Here is a 19,611-nt window from a genome sequence, read left to right as displayed (position 1 = left end):
AAATACTCAATTGACTTGTGTCATAAATAAGGCTTCTAGTCAATAGAAGGCTTTCAGTAGGTAAGCTTTTGGTGTTTCAAGTTATATAAGGATTTCCAACTGTGCTGGGGGTCAATGTCCACAATCCTTGGTTATGCTGTATACTTAAATTTATATAGAAATATGTATCAATTACACCTCAAAATCCGGAGGGAAAAAAAAAACTAGTTCAGATTCTGAATTAACATTATTGTTAATTAATGTTAGAAGCCTAACATTAATTAGAAGCCTAAATCGTGTTTATGTTTACAAATCATAACATACTAATGTAATGCGTTTAAATATTTTAGTTCAGAACTATTCAGTATTACAGTATTAGAATCCAAATTTACACGCAAATGCTCACATATACACTAAATTTAAAACTTATAAATCACAAATGTAATGTGCTTATTGTTGTTTTTAATGAAAATTACTATTAAACATAGTTGTACTGAATTTTTTTTTCCACATTCAGGAATGGCCCCATTAAAATGTACCATAGCACATTTCTTACACTATCTGTGAAGAATAATTAGTGTCATATTTTTGGTGGGAGAAAAATCATTAGAAATGCCACAGTGATGACAAAGTGCTTCAAAAGTTTCTTAACACTCTCCTATTCTGTACCTTTCAAGGACTTGTAATAATTCACAACTAGTGAATTAAGTAGTTATTATGCTGGCATTTCATAGAGCAGACACATTGTATAGTTGACACCTGACTCCTAACACTATGTCAGAACACCTGGGTCTAGGTTGCATACCATTTGACAATAACAAAGAGTCCTCAAAGACCTTTTACCACATTTTGATCATTTTCACTATTAAACCAAAGACTCCTTTAAGGTGGAGATCATTCTTCACAGATATATTCCCAGTACTGGCAAACATATACACTCAAAATATGTTACCAAGCAAGTAACTTACAAGGCCTACTACTATTCATTTTAACACCAAAATATATAGAAGTACCTCTGGTATACTGTTTCAATGTTAAAATTATAGATGTAAACAATTTTAAAAAATAAGTTTTAAAAATCATGATAAAACATTAATTCAGATTTTACTGCTTTAATTATAATCACCACTTTAGAACTTCAAAACTGAACTGGCAAGTTACCATGCCAATTCATTCACTAGATTCCAGATCTACCTATCCCCTCTAATGATCACCTTAACTGTATGTTATTTCAGCCAACCCACTGAATTATAACTGCATCATGAGCAACTATTTGCAACAATGATAAACTTACCAAAGACACAATAAGTTAACCTATAAATTTCTAAGTAACAGATTGTTTGCTATTACCATTATAAGAACAGTTTTAGAATAGTTATATATCAATCTCCCAATTTCAGAATTATTTTTGTTATATTGCTTCTAACACTAATTGGTGCCAATCCAGTTTTCCTTAAGCATATTCTTATTCATAAAAGAATCAAAGGGGCTTACTGCCATTCGTTCAGCTGTCAGCCACTCTTCCTCTTCAGGATTTCCGTGACGATGAGTATAATATGATACACTAGATATCACTTTGTTAATTTCATTCAATGCATTCATCTTTCCATTAAAAGAAGAAATCTGCAACAATCTGCAAGAGAAACTTTGATTAAGTGTAAAAAAAAAAAAGTCAGGAAAATATTTAAAGATGGAAGTATCTTACCTGAGTATCATTTTCAACCTAAAAATTTCTAAATTTTTTACAGTTTCTCCTTGTCCTGGAATCCTTGAAGCTAAATTCTTCAGAGATTTAATGATCATGGAAAGGGCATCATTTTTTGTTTCATTCTTTGCTTCTTTTTTCAGTTCTTCGTCAGTTAAATTTTCTAAAAACTGTGGAACTATTTCTATAACTGGAATAAAGTATTTCTTCACTGTATGTTGACTAAGAAACTCATAGCATTGTCCAAATGGTCTAAAAAAAGAAAAAGACAAAATTTCTGTTAATATCTCTATTTTACCAAAACGGAATTTCCAAAGTTTTAAACATCACATTAGCAATTTAACGTAAGAAAGCAGACTAGAAAAGTAACATTTCATGATTTTCAAGGTAACAAAATTAAGTCTATTGTTTTTAAAAATTGTTAATGTTTATTTATTTTGAGACAGAAAGCACAAATGGGGAGGGGAAGAGGAGGAGGGAGAAAGAGACAGAAAATCCCAAGCAGGCTCTGCACTGTCATCGCAGATCTCCACTTGGGCTCTATCTCACTACTGTAAGATCATGACCAGAGCGAGATCAAGAGTTCAACACTAAAATGACTAAGCCAGCCAGGTACCCCCTAAATATTAAATTTAAAATATAACTTACTTAATAAGGGCTGCAATTATTTGAACGCTTAATGCTGATCCATTAATAAAACGATCATGCAAAATCTGGAAACCATTTAAAGTGCCAAATTTATTGATGAGATCCACTAGCCAACCCTGCAACACAGTTAATGCTGGGAGTTAATTTTTCCCTGTAATAAAAATCTTAGAAGTTATACCTGAAATATAGATTTCATATAAATTAGAACAAGCGCAATAAAATAATCACACAAAATTATTTTTCAAAAGAACTAAAACTATCTGTAACATATAGTCATTTACTATTTAGGGAGACAGAAGATTTCTTCTATAGTATTTTGTTCTTTGTATCCCTGAGTCAAAATCAGCACAGGTTGCAGCTACAGAGTACAGAATGGCACAGTTGTTATTTATTCATGTCCCAAATATCTGGTGAACAGGAATCAGGCAAAGGTTGTGTACCTAACTAAAAAATTCTTATATGTAAGAATGTAAAATAAACTTAAAGGTTGTGTAAATATAAAAATCAAATATATAAACAAATGCACAAAATCTTTAAGTCTTACCTTAAGACTAAAAAGCCAACTTTTAGGAAAAAAACAAACCAAAACCAAAAATAGAAAACAGATTAGAGATAGAAATGAGTTCTACATGTAAAAACAAAAAAAATTATTCAAGATACACAGGAAATGCTAAGTAATAGGAAACTGTTATAAGAAGAATACACTGGTATACACCAAATGCTAAATTTGATACGGGAGCCTAAAATTTTAAAACCTCCAGTAAACAATTATTTAATTACTGAATAAAATCAGTATAATATTTTCTGACCTTTACATTTCATTTAAAAAATGTTATGTTAAAAAATGTTAAACTGGGGAGTGATTTAAGCAAGATGTCAAATTAAGAAGCTCAAAAATCGTTTTATTGTGAAATAACTATTTCCAGCGTCAAAAATTTATAAGAACCAAACAAGCACTGAATCAAAAACAGTCAGCAAGGCTCAGTCGGTTGAGCATCCGACTTCAGCTCAGGTCATGATCTCACGGTCTGTGAGTTTGAGCCCCGCATTGGGTTCTGTGCTGTCAGTTCAGAGCCTGGAGCCTGCTTCAGATTCTGTGTCTCCCTCTCTCTCTGGCCCTCCCCTGCTCATGCTCTGTCTCTCTCTGTCAAAAATAAATACACATTTAAAAAAAAAAAAGTTTTATTGTTTTCACTGAAAACAAAAGTTTTACTATTTTCACTGAAGTAGTTAGGCAATTCCATTGTGTTTTTACTTACCGATGCCTAACTTGCCGAAAGCAGCACATTTTAGAGTCTTATCCTCAATTTCCTTACATGAACTGAAGATGACTAAATCTGTACCATTATAATCTATTTCTGAGATGCCTGAGACACTAGTCTGTGTCACTGATTTTGCAGGTCAGAAAAACAAAAGTAGTTTGGAACTCAGGCTAGGGAAAAGCCATGGAAAGGAGCAGGCATAGTTCATGAAAATGGCAAAGAAGAAATAGGTTACAAGACTCCCAAGGCAAATTACTGATTGAGAAATACAATGCAAACTCCTAAAACTCCCACAAGCAAGGGTGAGATACTTTAGGGAATGAAGGCATTTAAAAGCAATTGTGTACAAAGAGGAATAAGAATGGGAAAAAGCAGGTGAAGACACATGCCCAGAAAAGGCTCATTAATGAAAGTCTTCCCTTCCAAGTAATCACTCTGCAAAGCCTAAGAGCACCAGGTGACTTTTCAAATAAAACTTCCAGAAACCATCCAAGGAGAAGCAGACACTGAACTTACTTGACAAAACCTTAAAATTGCCTAAATGTGCTTAACGTGTTAAAGAAGACACACAAAAATAAAAGAAACAAGGAATATGTATATGAACAAAATGAGAATACCAAAAAGAGATAGAACTTGTAAAAATGAATCAAAAGGGATATTATGGAGATGAAAATATAAAAACTTAAAATGAAAAAATTCATTAAACTGTTCAACAACAGACTCAAACAGGCAGAATAAAGTAACAACTTGAAGACAGATCAGGTCTAAGGAATAAAAGAACAAAAAACAAACGAAAACCAAACCAAACCACACTAAAAAAACAGTGAACAGTGACTAGGGGGTTTAACATCATCAACTGTGAAAAGTGACACTACGGGAATCAGAAAAGAGCAGAAAGCTTATGAAGAAATGATGGCCCAAACTTCCCAAATCTAAATATATAAGCTCCATACACTGTAAAGAGGATAAACCCAAAGAGACTCACACCAAGACAGATTAAAATCAAACTAAAATCAAATACATGGAAAGAATCTTACAAAGAACAATAAAGCAATGATTCTTCACACCCAGAAGATCCTGATTACACCCAGAAGTAATCAGTTGATTACTCAGAAGAAACACACAGGCCAGATGAATATTATTTATATTGTTAAAAGAAAAACTGTCAAGTGAGAACTCTATTTGGTAAAACATTTCTTCAAAAATGAGGAAGAAATCAAGACATTCTCAGAGAATAGCTGACAAAGTCTATTACCATTAGACCTGCTCGAACAGAAATGCTAAATAGAATATGAAGTTGAAAGGATGCTTGACAGTGACTCAGTGTTCAAGGTAACATATACAAAGCATGTAAAAGGTAAATAAATGGACCAACTTAACCAGTTTCATTCTGATTTTGGCACATAACTTCATTTTTTTAATCCCTTGCAAAATTTTTAAAAGGAAAAATATGAATAAAAATTATAAAGATGTAAACATACGAAGAAGTAATTTATGACATCAATAACATAAACAACTAAGTGGCGGAGCTATAAAGTAATAGTTTCTGTATGCAACTAACTTAAGTTGGTATCACATTAGACCAAACTCTTTTAACCCTAGAATGTTACACTTAACCCCTATTGTAACTAGAGTGAACACTTACACCCAAAACAGAATGAGAAAGGAATGAAAACATGTCAGTACAAAAAAAATCAACGTAATAAATGAAAGTCAGTAAGAAAGAAACTGATACACCAAAAATTATTAAAATATATCAAAAACTATAAGATATATAAAAAACAAGTAACAAAATGGTACTAGCACATAAATGTAACAACACTGAATGTAAAAAGACAGACTTTCTTTAGTTAAGCCTCCAACTCCAGCTCAGGTCATGATCTCATGGTCTGTGAGTTTGAGTCCTGTGTCCAGCTCTGTCTTAACACCTCAGAGCCTGGAACCTGCTTCGGATTCTGTGTCTCCCTCTCTCAAAAATAACTAAACATTATAAAAAAATTTAAAAAGACAGACCTTCCAATCTGGGCATATAGATCAGCAGAACGGATGGGAAACCAGAATCCAATGACACATTGTCTTCTAACAGAGTTACTTTAGATCTGAGGATATGTATAGCTTAGAAGGAGAAAGATGGAAAAATAATTCGATGCAAATAGTAACCCAAAGAGAAAAGTCTACAAACTCAACTGTACAAAACTTGATACCAAGAGTCAATTAACCAGGAAGATAGAACTTCAGGGTTCATAAATATATGAAACAACTACTGACATTGGAGACAATAGTTCTACAGCACTACCTGGAAATTTCAATACAGCATTTTCAGTAACAGAAAAACTAAAGAGAAGAAAATAAGCAAAAAGCAGTCTTACATGACAATACAGAACCAAACCTTTCAGACATATAGAACATTGTAAACAAGAGCAGAATACATATTCTTTATAAGAATACATTCTGCAGAAGCAAGTCTTTAAATAACAGTAAAATCATACAAAACATCTTTTAACCAGGAAGATAGAACTTCAGGGTTCATAAATATATGAAACAACTACTGACATTGGAGACAATAGTTCTACAGCACTACCTGGAAATTTCAATACAGCATTTTCAGTAACAGAAAAACTAAAGAGAAGAAAATAAGCAAAAAGCAGTCTTACATGACAATACAGAACCAAACCTTTCAGACATATAGAACATTGTAAACAAGAGCAGAATACATATTCTTTATAAGAATACATTCTGCAGAAGCAAGTCTTTAAATAACAGTAAAATCATACAAAACATCTTTTCAGAACACAATGGAATGGAATTAGAAATCAGTAATAGAAGACTATCAGGAAAACCCACAAAATATGCAGAAAAAACCCAAAGTACTCTTTATCTAACTGATCAAATATGAATCCATGCCCAAAGGAAAATTTATACGTTCAAACCTGTTTTTAAAAAACAGCTTTGAAGGCAACAATGTAACTTTACATTTTAAAAGGAACTAGATGGGCACCTGTGTGGCTCAGTGCATAGAGGGCCCTTGATTTTGGCTCAGGTCATGATCCCAGGATCATGGGATCAAGCCTTGTGTTGGGCTTTGCATTAAGTGTGTGGCCTGCTTCAGATTCTCTCCATCTCTCTCTCTCTATCCTGCTGTGGTCCTCTCCCCTATTTTGCACACACACACACACACACACACACACACACACACTCAAAAACAAAAACAAAAACAAAACCTGAAAAAGAAAAAAGTAAAAGAGAAATAGAGGGGAAAAAAAATCAACCAAAATTGTTTTCTGGAAAAAGAAATAAAAAAGCTGATAAGCTTTTGGACAGGTTAACTAAGTTGAAAAAAAAAAAGACTCAATCAAAATCAGAAACCAGAGAGAACTGACTATAGAGTTAACAAAGAATAAAAGAAATTAGAAAGCACTATGATTAACTGTATTGAAAGTACTATATGTGTCAATAAAAGGTGGCATAGATAAAATGGACAAATTTCTAGAACACACACCATATACCACAGTTGATCAGGAGAAATAATTTGAACAGGCCTATAATTAGGGAAGAGACTGAATGAGGAATCAACCACCTTCCAACAAAGAAAATGAGGGACCAAACAGTGTCATTGAAAAAAATCTAACAAGCATTAAAGAGTTATCACCAATCTCCTGAAGTTTTTCCAAAAAAACTGAAGAGGAAGGAATATACTCAAACTCATTTTAAGAGACCAGGATTACTGTGATATCAGAGCCCGACAAAGATTTTATTTAGAGATGAATCCTGCAAATACGGATATAAAACCACTCAATAATATACTAGCAACATGAATAAGTGGGATGTTCTTTCTTAGAATGCAAGGATGTCTTAATATACAAAATTAATGTAACACACATTAGCATAATGAAAGAAGAAACTCACATGATCTGAATTCATAAAGGAAAAGGACTAGGCAAATTCAATAATCTGTAACAATAAAAACACCAAAAAAACAAAAGAAAATTACCTCAAAATAAGAAAGGCTACATATGGAAAACCCATATCGAATATCAAACTAAATGATAAAATGAAAGCATTTCTTCCAAGACTAGGAACAAACAAGGATGCTTGCCTTGACCAAACCTGTTCAGCCAGGTACTAAAGTCCCAGCCATGAAAATCAGGCTAGAAAAAGAAATGAGCAGCATTAAAACGGAAAAATCATCTGTGTATCTACATATCTCACATTTCTTTACAGGGATTTTGTGTTGTTCTGTTATTTTTTATTTGTGTGTGTGCACTAATACCCAATAAAACTAAGTTTGTTTTCTGCTTCTAGTGCTATGTTCTTTCAACATGTTCAAATATTAATCAAAATGAATATAATAAGTTGTCTCTGAGAAAAAGCCATTAAAATGACATGTAAGTTACTGACACATGAGAATGAGCATGTACAAAACAGAGCTTCTCTCTATATAGCCAGGTCTAATACACTGCTTTTGGGTGATTTCTCAGCTCTGTTGATGGATCATTAGTTTTTAAATTTTTCTGCTGTGCTTCCCTGAAATTTGTTATAATTTGGGCAGACTGTATCTTCTCTGTAAAATGAATACAAACTGAAAAATTATTTACTGGACTCAAAACTCAGATGCTAATCAATACTAAGATTCTCTCATAAGAAATCAAATGTATTTTAAGAAATGACTAACAGCATGTTACAAAAAAAATTAAAATGCAAAAATCTGTTTATATCGCCTATACATAAATATATGCTATTAAATATACATCTAAGTGCAAAGTACAGTTCATGCCCTTGGCTTATAGCAGTTATATTCTCTAAAGTCATTCTGAACATTGAAGGAGCAAATACTGTATCCTGCTACTAGGGGAGATACAGAAAAATCTTCCAATATGAAGATATTCATTAACTGATCAATATATAACTTGTTTAGGCATGAATTATTGTGATGCTGGCCCCTGGCTCAATGAATCAACTATACATATTAAATAACGTGCTTTTTAAGCAAAAACCCATACAAAACAAAGTTATACACTGATCATTATGTTAAAGTAAGGTTCATGTCACAAGTTTTGTAACAAACACAAAAAAAGATTTAATTTTAAAAACCAACACACTTTTGGTGATCGAGGATCTGAGGAACGAGCAAATAGTTCATCTTCAGGCAACTGGGCATTTGTAGAAACGGATTCACACGGACGTGTACCATTGTAGATATGGAATTTGCAATGAGGATTTAAGGCCATGGCAAGAAGATCTAGAAGTGGAAACCAGTCCTGGGACAACTTGGTCACACAAAGCTCCACTAGACGATGAGTATTGTTAATAATACACCTCTGTCATATGAAATGAGACAAGGACAAGAGAAGTTCATTTAAAAGAGATTTGTAATTTCAAGCACAGAAACATTCTAATCTTGTTATTAATGCTCACTTTCTCCATTTTCTATATTGGTCATCTGAATTCTGTGTAACTTCAACTAATACTGTGATCGAGCAGACAATAAAAATAAATCAGTAATTATTTACTTCATATTTGTAATGCATCTAATTTCAATAGCTATGTGAGAAAAGTTACAGATGAAGTAGGCACCATACGTTGTCCATTTCTACTCTGTGTGCACAAAGGAGCCATGCAAATTACCATTTTCTTTCTTTGGAATTTGTACTCTAGAGGCAGTAATTCTACACCCTAAACATTCAAAGTTATGTCAGTATCTAAGATTAGGAGATCTGTTATCTAAATATCAATTCAAAAATCAGGTATGTTATATTTTCCAAGCTGAAGTCCACAGACCATGTTTGTTTCATAACTCTTGATTGATTCTGTGTTATACACAAGAACCAGGTTACAGAATTCAATGAATCAAGTCAGGTGCGTATTATTTCACTTTCAAAATCTCTGGAACACAAAGGTATCTAAGAATCAATGGTAGCTTGCATTATTTTGCATTTGCTTGCACTGTCCTAGACTAAAGGTATTTACTGAGTACTCAAGTTTTCTGCAGTCACTCACTTAGAGACACTTCCAATTTAAGAACTGTTTAGATTTTGTTGGGACTTTTTTAATTACTAAAAAACTGTAGTTTGAATTCATACCAAAACCTTGTGAGAATACTGGCTTGTGGTTTAAATTTCCAGGTAAGATTTTCTTTTCTCACTCTACCAAAGTTAAAGCTTGTAAGGTTTCTTGCATGTCAATGAATTTATCAGCTGGGTCTCTTCTAAAATTATATCTGATACAGTGCTATCTATATTGGGAATCTTTTATTTGTCATCTTGGGTGTATTCTTTCTTAAAGGTATATAGAGCAGTCAACTCTTACAATCAATAACATGACACATTCGATGAAATGTAGGACCTGCATATGGTTATAGGTACTTGGGATTCCAGAAGAGCTTAAACCAAGATTTCATAACTCAAATCTCAAATTCATTCTAAAAGATAAGACTGTTCTTAAAGACCTTCAATTCTGTCAAATACATCAGCAGACTTGATATACTATTCACAGGACTGTTTTCCAGAGATAAATCTATAGGCATCACCATATAAATATGAGTCTCCAAAATATAAGACTCACATGAATTTCAAATTTCCAGCCACTCACTGCCTCATCCATAAGAATTTTAGTGAAAGATACTGTTAGACCATCTCGAAAAAAACGTTGGCATGCTTCACTTTTAACATCAAGACCTAAGAAGACATAAAAAAAATTGAATTTAACATAAAGAAAAAAACATTTCTCTAGCCAATTAGACCATTAAAGATAAACTGTTAAGTATTGATAGTTTCTCTCACAAACAGTACTGCAGCTTTTGAAATAAGACATGACTTGTCTCTGCAAGAGGGTAAAAGGTAACTTTTTTACAATGAAAAAGAAAAAAGGTTCAGAAAAATGAAATGCTATATTCAATTTTAAAAATACCAAGTTGTATAAATGCTATGTATGTGAAATCAAGTCATGTGATGATTAACTGAAAATGCTTCAAGACATGAAACTACATTTTAAACAAAAAAGTTACTGGGGAAATAGAGAATGAAAGCATTTCACATGGTTTTACTCACCGAAATTACAGTTCAAAACTTAAAAAAAAAAAAAAAAAAAGTAACCATTTAAAAATTTCATTTGGCTCTAAATTATCTGTTTAATACCAAATTTAACAAATGAATCCTGTATCATCTTCATAATTAATTAGTCCTTTCATCACTTCCAGGCATCTATGCATGTGTACTTCTTTTATTTCTTATGATTTAAAAAGTACCTTCAGTGCCAAAAAGAAAATTTGTAATACTTCATAAGAACTCAAACATTAAATCTGCACAGTTTGGTTTGGTTTAGATCATTTACACATTGGTAGATCATTTATACCTGGGACTTCCCTTAAAAAAAACTTAAATTTTGTGTTGCAAAAATAGGATCCCACAGAAAATGAATGGGGAGAGAAAAGCCTCTGCAACTGAATGGCAATGCTTTATTTAAACAAAGTAGCATTTCAATTTTTGTTCATTCTATACCTTTAGATTGATAACATGCCCAGTTCATAAGTCCTTCAATTAATGAACAAATGCACAAAACAAAAGAAACTTGAGTGTTGGTAAAATACTTTTATAGTTTGTAAAATTAAAAATGAAACATTCTTGGGGTGCCTGGGTGGCTGTCAATTAAGCAACCGACTTTGGTTCAGATCAGGATCTCATGATTTGTGAGTTCGAGCACCGCAATAGGCTCTGTGCTGACAGCTCAGGACACTGTGCTGGCAGTTCAGAGCCTGCAGCCTGCTTTAGATTCTGTGTCTCCCTCTCTCTTTGCCCCTTCCTGCTCATACTCTCTCTCTCAAAAATAAATGAACATTAAATTTTTTTTTTTAAACGTGATGGACTCCAGTATGATACTTTTAATTTTGGGTAAATAGTGAAAAATACCAGATTATTTACTGGTTGCTTTAAAAAAAAAATTAGTAAAAGACCTCATTTCTCAAGATACTTTTTCCAAAAAATTTAGTTTTTAAAAAGTCAAAATACAATCTTGAGTTTTCACAACAAAATATTAATGAAATAGTAATTTTCATAAAAATATAAGATTAGTGTATCTTTTGGTTCACTGGCTGTTCAGTAAGTCACTCAAATAGTAAATTTAAATATGTTTTACTGAAATTACTTGCAAATTAACATTATTTCCCAATTATAAATGCCTTACATGCAAAAAAAGTCAACAGATAAATCTGAAATCTATGGTCATTTAGTATTTTTTAAACTGTGAAACACTCTTTAATGTATACTACTTCACACATCAGATTTTTAAAAAATTATTGTCTAGAAAATATTTTAATGTTTAATTAACAGTGCCTTTAAAAATATACAAGCAGATCCTGCACTTAGAAATGTTGATATATACACAAAATTCTGCATAAAATTTTAAGGAATTCAGAGGTCTTTAAAGACTGTCAAAGATACACAAAATCTTTGTTCTTAGCATACGTATAAGCCCTAACAGAAAGTTTAGGAAGACAGTGTGGTCTAAGAATATATAGCAACTTTTTATAAAAGAGAAAAACAAAAGTCTCAAGAACAATATGCAAGTATCAATAATGCATTATGGAAAACATAATAATCTATGTACTCACCTTTTTTACTAAGATCAATAGCAGCTTCTAAAAGCACTTCTAATTCCCCTTTTGGCAAAACTGGAACCACCCATCGAGGCCTAAAAATTATTATGCAGTTTTAAAATGCCGTATTAGTTGGCCACAAATGAAATACCAAAGATAACTTACCTACAAAATTAATTTTACTATGAAAAAGTGAAAAATCTGACTACATTAAACACTCACCACAAACTGAAAGAAGAGATTGGCAAATTACCTGCTTTGTGAACTGAGATATCTACAGACACAATTTTAAAAGCACTGTATACCTAGAGATATAGCAATGAAGGAGAATTCAATAAGTAACTTTCACAGCCCCCTAAAACTAAAATTAATCAATTATCAAGTAAATGTACACTCATTGTTAAAAGTCAGTAGCAAACTGTTCTTTTGAGGTTCATATACATTAAGAGAAGACAACACAACATCCCTTTTCTGTTGACCTTCACAAAGACAAAATAAATGGGGAGACAAATGGCTGATTTCTACTTCAATTCATCTCAACATGACATTTACCAACTTTTCCTGAAAACTGTATGACTTACAGAGCCTCTGAGCCTGTGTACCATACTAAGTACACTCCTGTATCAAAAGCAATATAGATGCCACCATACCCAGGCTAGGATTTTCCCTCAGTTACCTAGGAATACATTCCACTGACTAACTCTCTAATTCCTAGAAAGAACTGTATTCTGTCTGTCCCTAAGTCCTTTTCAGAAGGACAACAAAATCCCTGAATACCCTGTTTTAATAAAAAGATAGCCTATTACAAAAAATGTAATAGATACTTTTGTTATAGGTTATGCAAAAGCGATTTTTAAACATTTCCCTGTAACTTAAGATTTAATATTACTCAGCCCTCCAGTCCTAATTAGAAGGTCACTCTAATAAAAATCAACAACCACCAGACAAAACAAAATCTTTTACAATAATTTCTCTAAATAGAAAATGGACATAGAAAGAAGGTCATCGAGCAAGTCTAGTAGTCAAAATACCAAGGAGACATAACCTTTATAAATACTCAAAAGGAAATTCCCACCTACGGTTCTAGGCTAGAAACACATCCATTAAGATCACAAAGCATTATTAATTTAAAATCTTTTTTCATATCATCTTTTAATTTTTAAAAATTCACATAAATACCTGCGTTAGCAATGAATTACAAACTATCTGGCAATGTCTAAAGCGTTAATTTTATTAGGGAAAGAGGAAAATTTCTTTTGTGACACTGCAATCCAGTCTTTTTTTCATTCTTTAGCAGTGGCAATGCTTAAAAATCTGGTTATCGGGCACCTGGTGGCTTAGTTGTTAAGAATTGGACTTCAGCTCAGGTCATGATCTCACAGTTCGTGAGTATGAGTCCCACAATGGTAGAGCTGGGGCCCTGCTTCAGGTAAAAAAACAACAAAAACAAACAAAAAACATAACCCCCCCTCCCCCCGCCCCAGGCGAGCCCCACTCCTCTCTCTCCCTCTGCCCCTCTCCCTCTTTCTGCTCCTCACTCACTTGCTCTCTCAAAAAAAAAATTTTTTTTTGGTTAACAAGGGATGCCTGGGTAACTCAGTTGGGTAAGCGTCTCTCTCTTGATTTCAACTCAGGTCATGATCTCACAGTGCATGGGTCTGAGCCCCACAATGGCCTCTCTGCTGACAGCATGGAGCCTTGCTTGGGATTCTCTCTTTCTCCCTTTCTCTCTGCCTTCCCCCACGGTATGAGCTCTTGCTTGCTGTCTCTAAAAATAAACTTAAAACAACAAATAAACAAAAAAACCAACTCACCTGTTGATCATGTCATCCAACTTTGCGAGGTCAGTATGTGGAAATGTAGGTTCTTCATCTTCATGCTGTGGTGGAGCATCTCCCTGACCTTGTTCATCTGGAGGAGATGCCGGGGAATTCTCATTGGAGGAACTGGCCGATGAGGTCTGAAAAATTAAATATGCCAGACTTAAATTTCTATGACATTTGCATAACATTTAGCAATTATCTATAAATATTTAATACAACTGTGATCACACTTTTTTTTTATAAACTGGTATTTTGCACACTTACTATATTTTAAAGATTAAGAATTTTTGAAAAATTAATTGAGCATATAGCATTGTATGGATTGAGCAGACTAAAATTAGAGAACATTAGTTTCTGTAATGTTTACTGCTAATGAAACAGCTGTGATGAGTATTTTTTTTAAGTTTACTTTTTTATTTTTCAGAGAGATCAAGACGATGTGAGGGTCAGGGACGGGGGAGAGGGAGGAAGAATCCCAAGCAGGCCCCATATTCAGGGCTCAAATCAACGAACTATAAGGTTATGACCTGATTTGAAATCAAAAGTCAGACACCCAACCAACTAAGCCACCCAGGAGCCAAACTTTCTTAATTATATATCCTTGTGGAAATATCAGTGTAACTTCTGAGGTGACGCCATAGAAGTTATGCTTGTTTTCTTCCTCTCTTAGAACAATCTTTCTGGAAAAACTTAAGTGTCATGACTTGAAGACACTTAAGTAGCCCTTTGCAGAGGTCTATGTGGTGAGAAACTGAGGCATCCAATGAAAAGCCATGTGAGGGAGCCACTCTGGTCAAGCCTTCAGATGACTGTAATCCCAGCTGAGATGCTGACTACAACCACACAAAAAAAGTCAGAACCATGAGTTAAGCCATTCCCAAATTCTTAAGGCACATACACCATAAAAGACAAATATCCCAAATATTTCAGCATTTATATTAAAAGAACTAAAAATACAACTGAAAATCAAGACAAAAACACAGAACATAGCTACAAGCTACATAAAATATAGATGCTTAAACATAAGGACATAAAGCAGAAGAAAGTAAAAAGACAGGAGGAGACTTCTGGTTTCTGGTTCAGCATATAAACAGCTTTGAAGTTGTTACTCTTTCCTAACAAGTAAAAAACTGAATAAACTGAAGTAACAACTCTTCACAGATCTGATGGAGAATGAAGGTCCTAAGGAAACTGCTGCCTATAAAAACAGAAGAGCGTCTCAGGGACAAAGAGAGTAAAAAAATAACCAGCAGAAAACCATGACCAAAATCTCCATGGGAATAAGGATTGGGAGAGGAAAACTTATATTGCACTTGATTAATTGCTTGGAAGCAAAGAGTGAAAAGTCTGAGTTTAAAACCACAGAGGGTCTAGACTGAAGAGAACACTCAAAGTTTTGTGATTTTACCTGCAGAAATCCTATCAAATTGTCACAGTGAGGTTCACAGAGAATTCCATTTCCAGGAGAAGATGCAATGTAGCTATTATGAACGATGGTACAACAATCAGCTCTTCTTTAAAAAAAAAAAAAACAAAAAAAAACCCCATACCCTTGGGGTGCCTGGGTGGCTCAGTAGGTTAAGCATCTGACTTCAGCTCAGGTCATGATCTCACCATCTGTGAGTTCGAGCCCCGCACCCGGCTCTGTGCTGACAGCTCAGAGCCTGGAACCTGCTTCAGATTCTGTGTCTCCCTCTCTCTCTTGGCCTCTCCTTTGCTGACCCTCTGTCTGTCTCTCTCTCTCTCTCTCTAAAAAATAAACATTGGGTCGCCTGGATGGCTCAGTCGGTTAAGCATCCGACTTCAGCCCAGGTCATGATCTCACAGCTTGTGAGTTCGAGCCCTGCGTCAGGCTCTGTGCTGACAGCTCGGAGCCTGGGCCTGCTTCAGACTCTGTGTCTCCCTCTCTCTCTGCCCCTTCCCTGCTCATGCTCATGCTCAGTCTCTCTCTCTCTCAAAAGTAAATAAAAACATTAAAAAATTTTTAATTAAAAAAAAAAAAAAAGCATACCCTCAAGAGAGGCTACTTTACGAGGTTCTAATCTTCTAGATTTTTATCAGAACCTAACCAACCTAGAAGGGAAATACCAAACTCCAGCCTGCTACAGACTTCCATGTGGGGAAGGGGAAACAAAATAAACAAAAACCCTGCAACATTTAGTGTTGAGAAAAAACAACCATCAGTCTAGAATTCCCTATACTTGAATATTATACTTCAAAGTAAAGAAGAAATTTCTCAGATAAAAATTGGGGGAATTTATTGCCTATCTTGCAAGAAATGTCAAGATCTTCCAAGAGAAGGAAAACAGTCAGAAATCTGAGTATGTGTAAAGAAAAGTATTACAGCCAGGAGTAAGAGAAGATAAAATAAGGACCTTTATTCTAAATATATATATATATTAATGTATGTAACATATTAATATAATAAATATATGTATTATGTAAATATACATTTATATAAATATAATTATATATACATATAAACATATATATATGTATATATATATATATATATATGTTTCAAGAGAGAGAGAGAGAGAGAGAGAGAGAGAGAGAGAGACAGATGGGGGAGGGAGAATCCTAAGTACGCTCCTTGCTTAGCATATACATACATATGTATATATGTATATATACACATATACATATGTGTATACACACACACACACACACACACACACACACACACACACATATATTTTTTTTAAAGAGAGAGAGAGAGAGATGGGGGAGGGAGAATCCTAAGTATGCTCCATGCTTAGCATGAAGCCCACTGTAGGCTTGGATCTCACAAGCCTGGGATCATGACCTGAGCTTGAAATCAAAAGTTGAAGCTTAAATCTCTGAAGCTCTTGCTCAACTGATTGAATCCCTCAGGTGCATCCTTCATATTCTTAATAGAATTAATATGCAACAATCTGTCCAAAAGCAACAATGTGTTCAATAAATGGGTAGGATAAAGGAGGAGAATGATACAAAGCAGCAGTGGGAGGAGTTAAACATAAATTGTGGTAAGGAATATGAATTTCCCATGAAGTTGTATAGGTTATTTGTAAGTGGATAGAATGTATTGCAAACTCTAAGGCAACCACTATAAAAGGACAAAAAAAAAAAAAAAAAGGTAGGGGGCAAACACGTGGCTCAGTCAGTTGAGCAACTGACATCAGTTCAGGTAATGATATCATAGTTCCTGAGTTCAAGCCCGTGGGGGTAGGGGGAGGAGGGGTTCAGCTCAGAGTCTGGAGCCTGGAGCCTGTTTCAGATTGTGTGTCTCCCTCTTTCTCTCTGTCCCTACCCCCCTCTCAAAAATAAATGAAAACATTAAAAATATATATTAAAAAAAGTATCATTTGTAAGATGTTACAAAAGCAGAGAAAAAGGAATTCTATAAAATGCTCACTCAAAACCACAAAAAGTAGAATCAAAGTTGAAGGCAAAAGAAGGAACCAAGGACAAGGGCAATAAAATTATCACTATTTTCAATATGCATACATCTTACAGGTTCAAACTTTTATTTCACTATAATTGATAACACTACTATTCTCACTTTTAAAAAGTAAAATGATCAAGTCCACAATCCCAAATAGACTTTAACCACCTCTCAAATACTAATAAAACAAGTAAATTAAATGACAAATTCTATAATGAAATATATCGACTTTTTCTAAGTTCCCTTATATTCCAAATTACTATATGCTGGGCAACATATCAAGCCTCAATAAATTCCCAAACAGTGACATCACTGAGAACATACTGTCTATCCATAAAGGAATTAACCTATAAGCCAGTGACCAAATTGGAGAAAACCTCCAAGTGCTTGACTATGACACACTACATTTCTAAATATATTCTTCTTAAAAAATGTTTATTTTGAGAGAGCACATGCACAAGTGGGGGAGGGACATACAGAGAGGAAGAAAAGAAATTCCCCAGTAGGCTGTATGCTGTTCAGTGCACAGGGCTTGAACCCATGAACTGTGAGATCATGACCTGAGCTAAAATCAAGAGTCAGCTGCTTGAAGACTGAACTGTCCAGGCCCTCCTAAAAATATTCTTATGTAAAATATCACCACACAAATTTTAAAATATGTTAGCAGAAGGGTGCTAACTCAGTCAGTTGGGTGTCCAACTTAGGCTCAGGTCACAATCTCAAGGTCCATGAATTGAAGCCCCGCTTCAGACTCTGTGCTGACAGCTTAGAGCCTGGAGCCTGCTTCTGTTTCCGTGTTTCTCTCTTCCTTAGCCCTCCCCTGCTCACGCTAGGTCTCTCTCTGTCTCTCAAAAATAACTAAACATTAAAAAAAAATATGTTAGCAGAATGACAATAGATACAAATGCATTAAAAGCTGTGGTATATGATTTGATAGTCTAAAATGCACGTTTTAGAATACAACGAAACTGAAAGAAAAGTACTAAACAACTGTCTAAATTTCCACACCGAGAAACCAGAAAATACACAGCAATGGAACCCAACAAAAGCAAAAGGAAAGAACTAATGAAGATTAAATAATAAAATTCCTAATGTAAAAAGAAACCCCATATTCCAAGCCAATACTTGCAAAACTTTGCAAAGTTGAATGAAACTAACCCCCTAGAAAAACTGAGGAAGGAAAGGAAATGCATATTACCACTTTCAGAAATAAAGAAGAATTAATGTTACATTAAGTCTTTAACAACTATTTTCTATTAATCAAATGGAAATACATTTCTGTTAACACAAATTCTTTCACAGAAAAGAAAAATTAATTACATCCATTATAGGCCAGCATTAAACTAGGTTGCTCAGTCAGTTGGGTGTCAACTGTTGATTCTGCCTCAGGTCATAATCCCAGGGGTTGTGGGACTGAGCCCCATGCTGGGCTCCATGCTCAGTGTGGAGCCTAAGATTCTCCCTCTCTCTCTCTCTTTGTCCCTTTCCCCTACTTACGTGCTCCCTCTCTTAAATGAAAAAACTAACTAAATAAAAATAAAATAAAATCTGAGTTGAGCCCTGTACATACACTATTTTACTTATCCACACTTTAAATATACAGACACTGGTAGTTCACAGATCTCTAATTTATATGTCCTCAGGGCCAGCAAGGTTATAAAAATGTAAGCAGGCCTTTGAGTTGTGAGGTTTTGTAGTGCAACTTTGACTTCTATTACTGGGGATAGGACATAAAGAGACATGGCTTTGTGATAAGTATTTGAATGATTAAGTAAACTAATGTCAACTGGCTTCAAGTGACAAAGCAGATTCCTATCTGAAATTGGTGGCTGACATTCAATGACAGCTAATTGTTGTAAAATGAGAGTGTGGGTCTAATGTGAAAAATCTGGAGAAGCCAAAAATCCAGATATTTATGTGAAATATTCTGATTTTTGAGTTGTTGGCAACCAATGAAAAAACATTTTAAACACTGTCAGCCAAAAAAAAAAAAAAAAAAAAAAAGGCTTGGGGGTAAGCTGTGGACCCTGTGCTGCCATACATTCCTCCAGGACAGTCACTAATGGGGTCATGGCTGTTGTGCCACTCAGGAATGCCAGAAGGTGCTGAAGATGTGCAGAGTTTGGGGAAAGTGACTTGAAGATGCAGGCTGGACAGTGTCCTCAGGTCTCTGACAG

General features: G+C 34.3%; 1 protein-coding gene across 9 annotated transcripts in view; it reads right to left on the bottom strand.

Annotated features, from left to right (window-relative positions):
* LOC145715080 (ubiquitin carboxyl-terminal hydrolase 9X-like) overlaps positions 1–19,611 on the bottom strand; it is a 173,803-nt gene that overhangs the window by 114,316 nt on the left and 39,876 nt on the right. For all 9 annotated transcript variants that reach the window (XR_014137099.1, XR_014137101.1, XR_014137100.1 and 6 more), the window contains 7 exons: positions 13,999–14,144; positions 12,200–12,279; positions 10,156–10,268; positions 8,694–8,912; positions 2,333–2,448; positions 1,685–1,936; positions 1,474–1,612 (listed from right to left, as the gene is read on the bottom strand). Coding sequence is in view for 5 of the 9 variants with exons in the window: in XM_081794666.1 (XP_081650792.1) it covers positions 1,474–1,612; positions 1,685–1,936; positions 2,333–2,448; positions 8,694–8,912; positions 10,156–10,268; positions 12,200–12,279; positions 13,999–14,144 (1,065 nt within the window). In the remaining 4 variants the exon portion in view is untranslated. The remainder of the gene's footprint in view (positions 1–1,473; positions 1,613–1,684; positions 1,937–2,332; positions 2,449–8,693; positions 8,913–10,155; positions 10,269–12,199; positions 12,280–13,998; positions 14,145–19,611) is intronic.

This window comes from Panthera onca, chromosome Y (genome assembly GCF_046562875.1).
Source record: "Panthera onca isolate mPanOnc1 chromosome Y, mPanOnc1 haplotype 2, whole genome shotgun sequence".
NCBI classification, from domain to species: domain Eukaryota; kingdom Metazoa; phylum Chordata; class Mammalia; order Carnivora; family Felidae; genus Panthera; species Panthera onca.
Note: the sequence above shows the minus strand (reverse complement) of the source record. Positions and strands in the feature narration are given on the sequence as shown.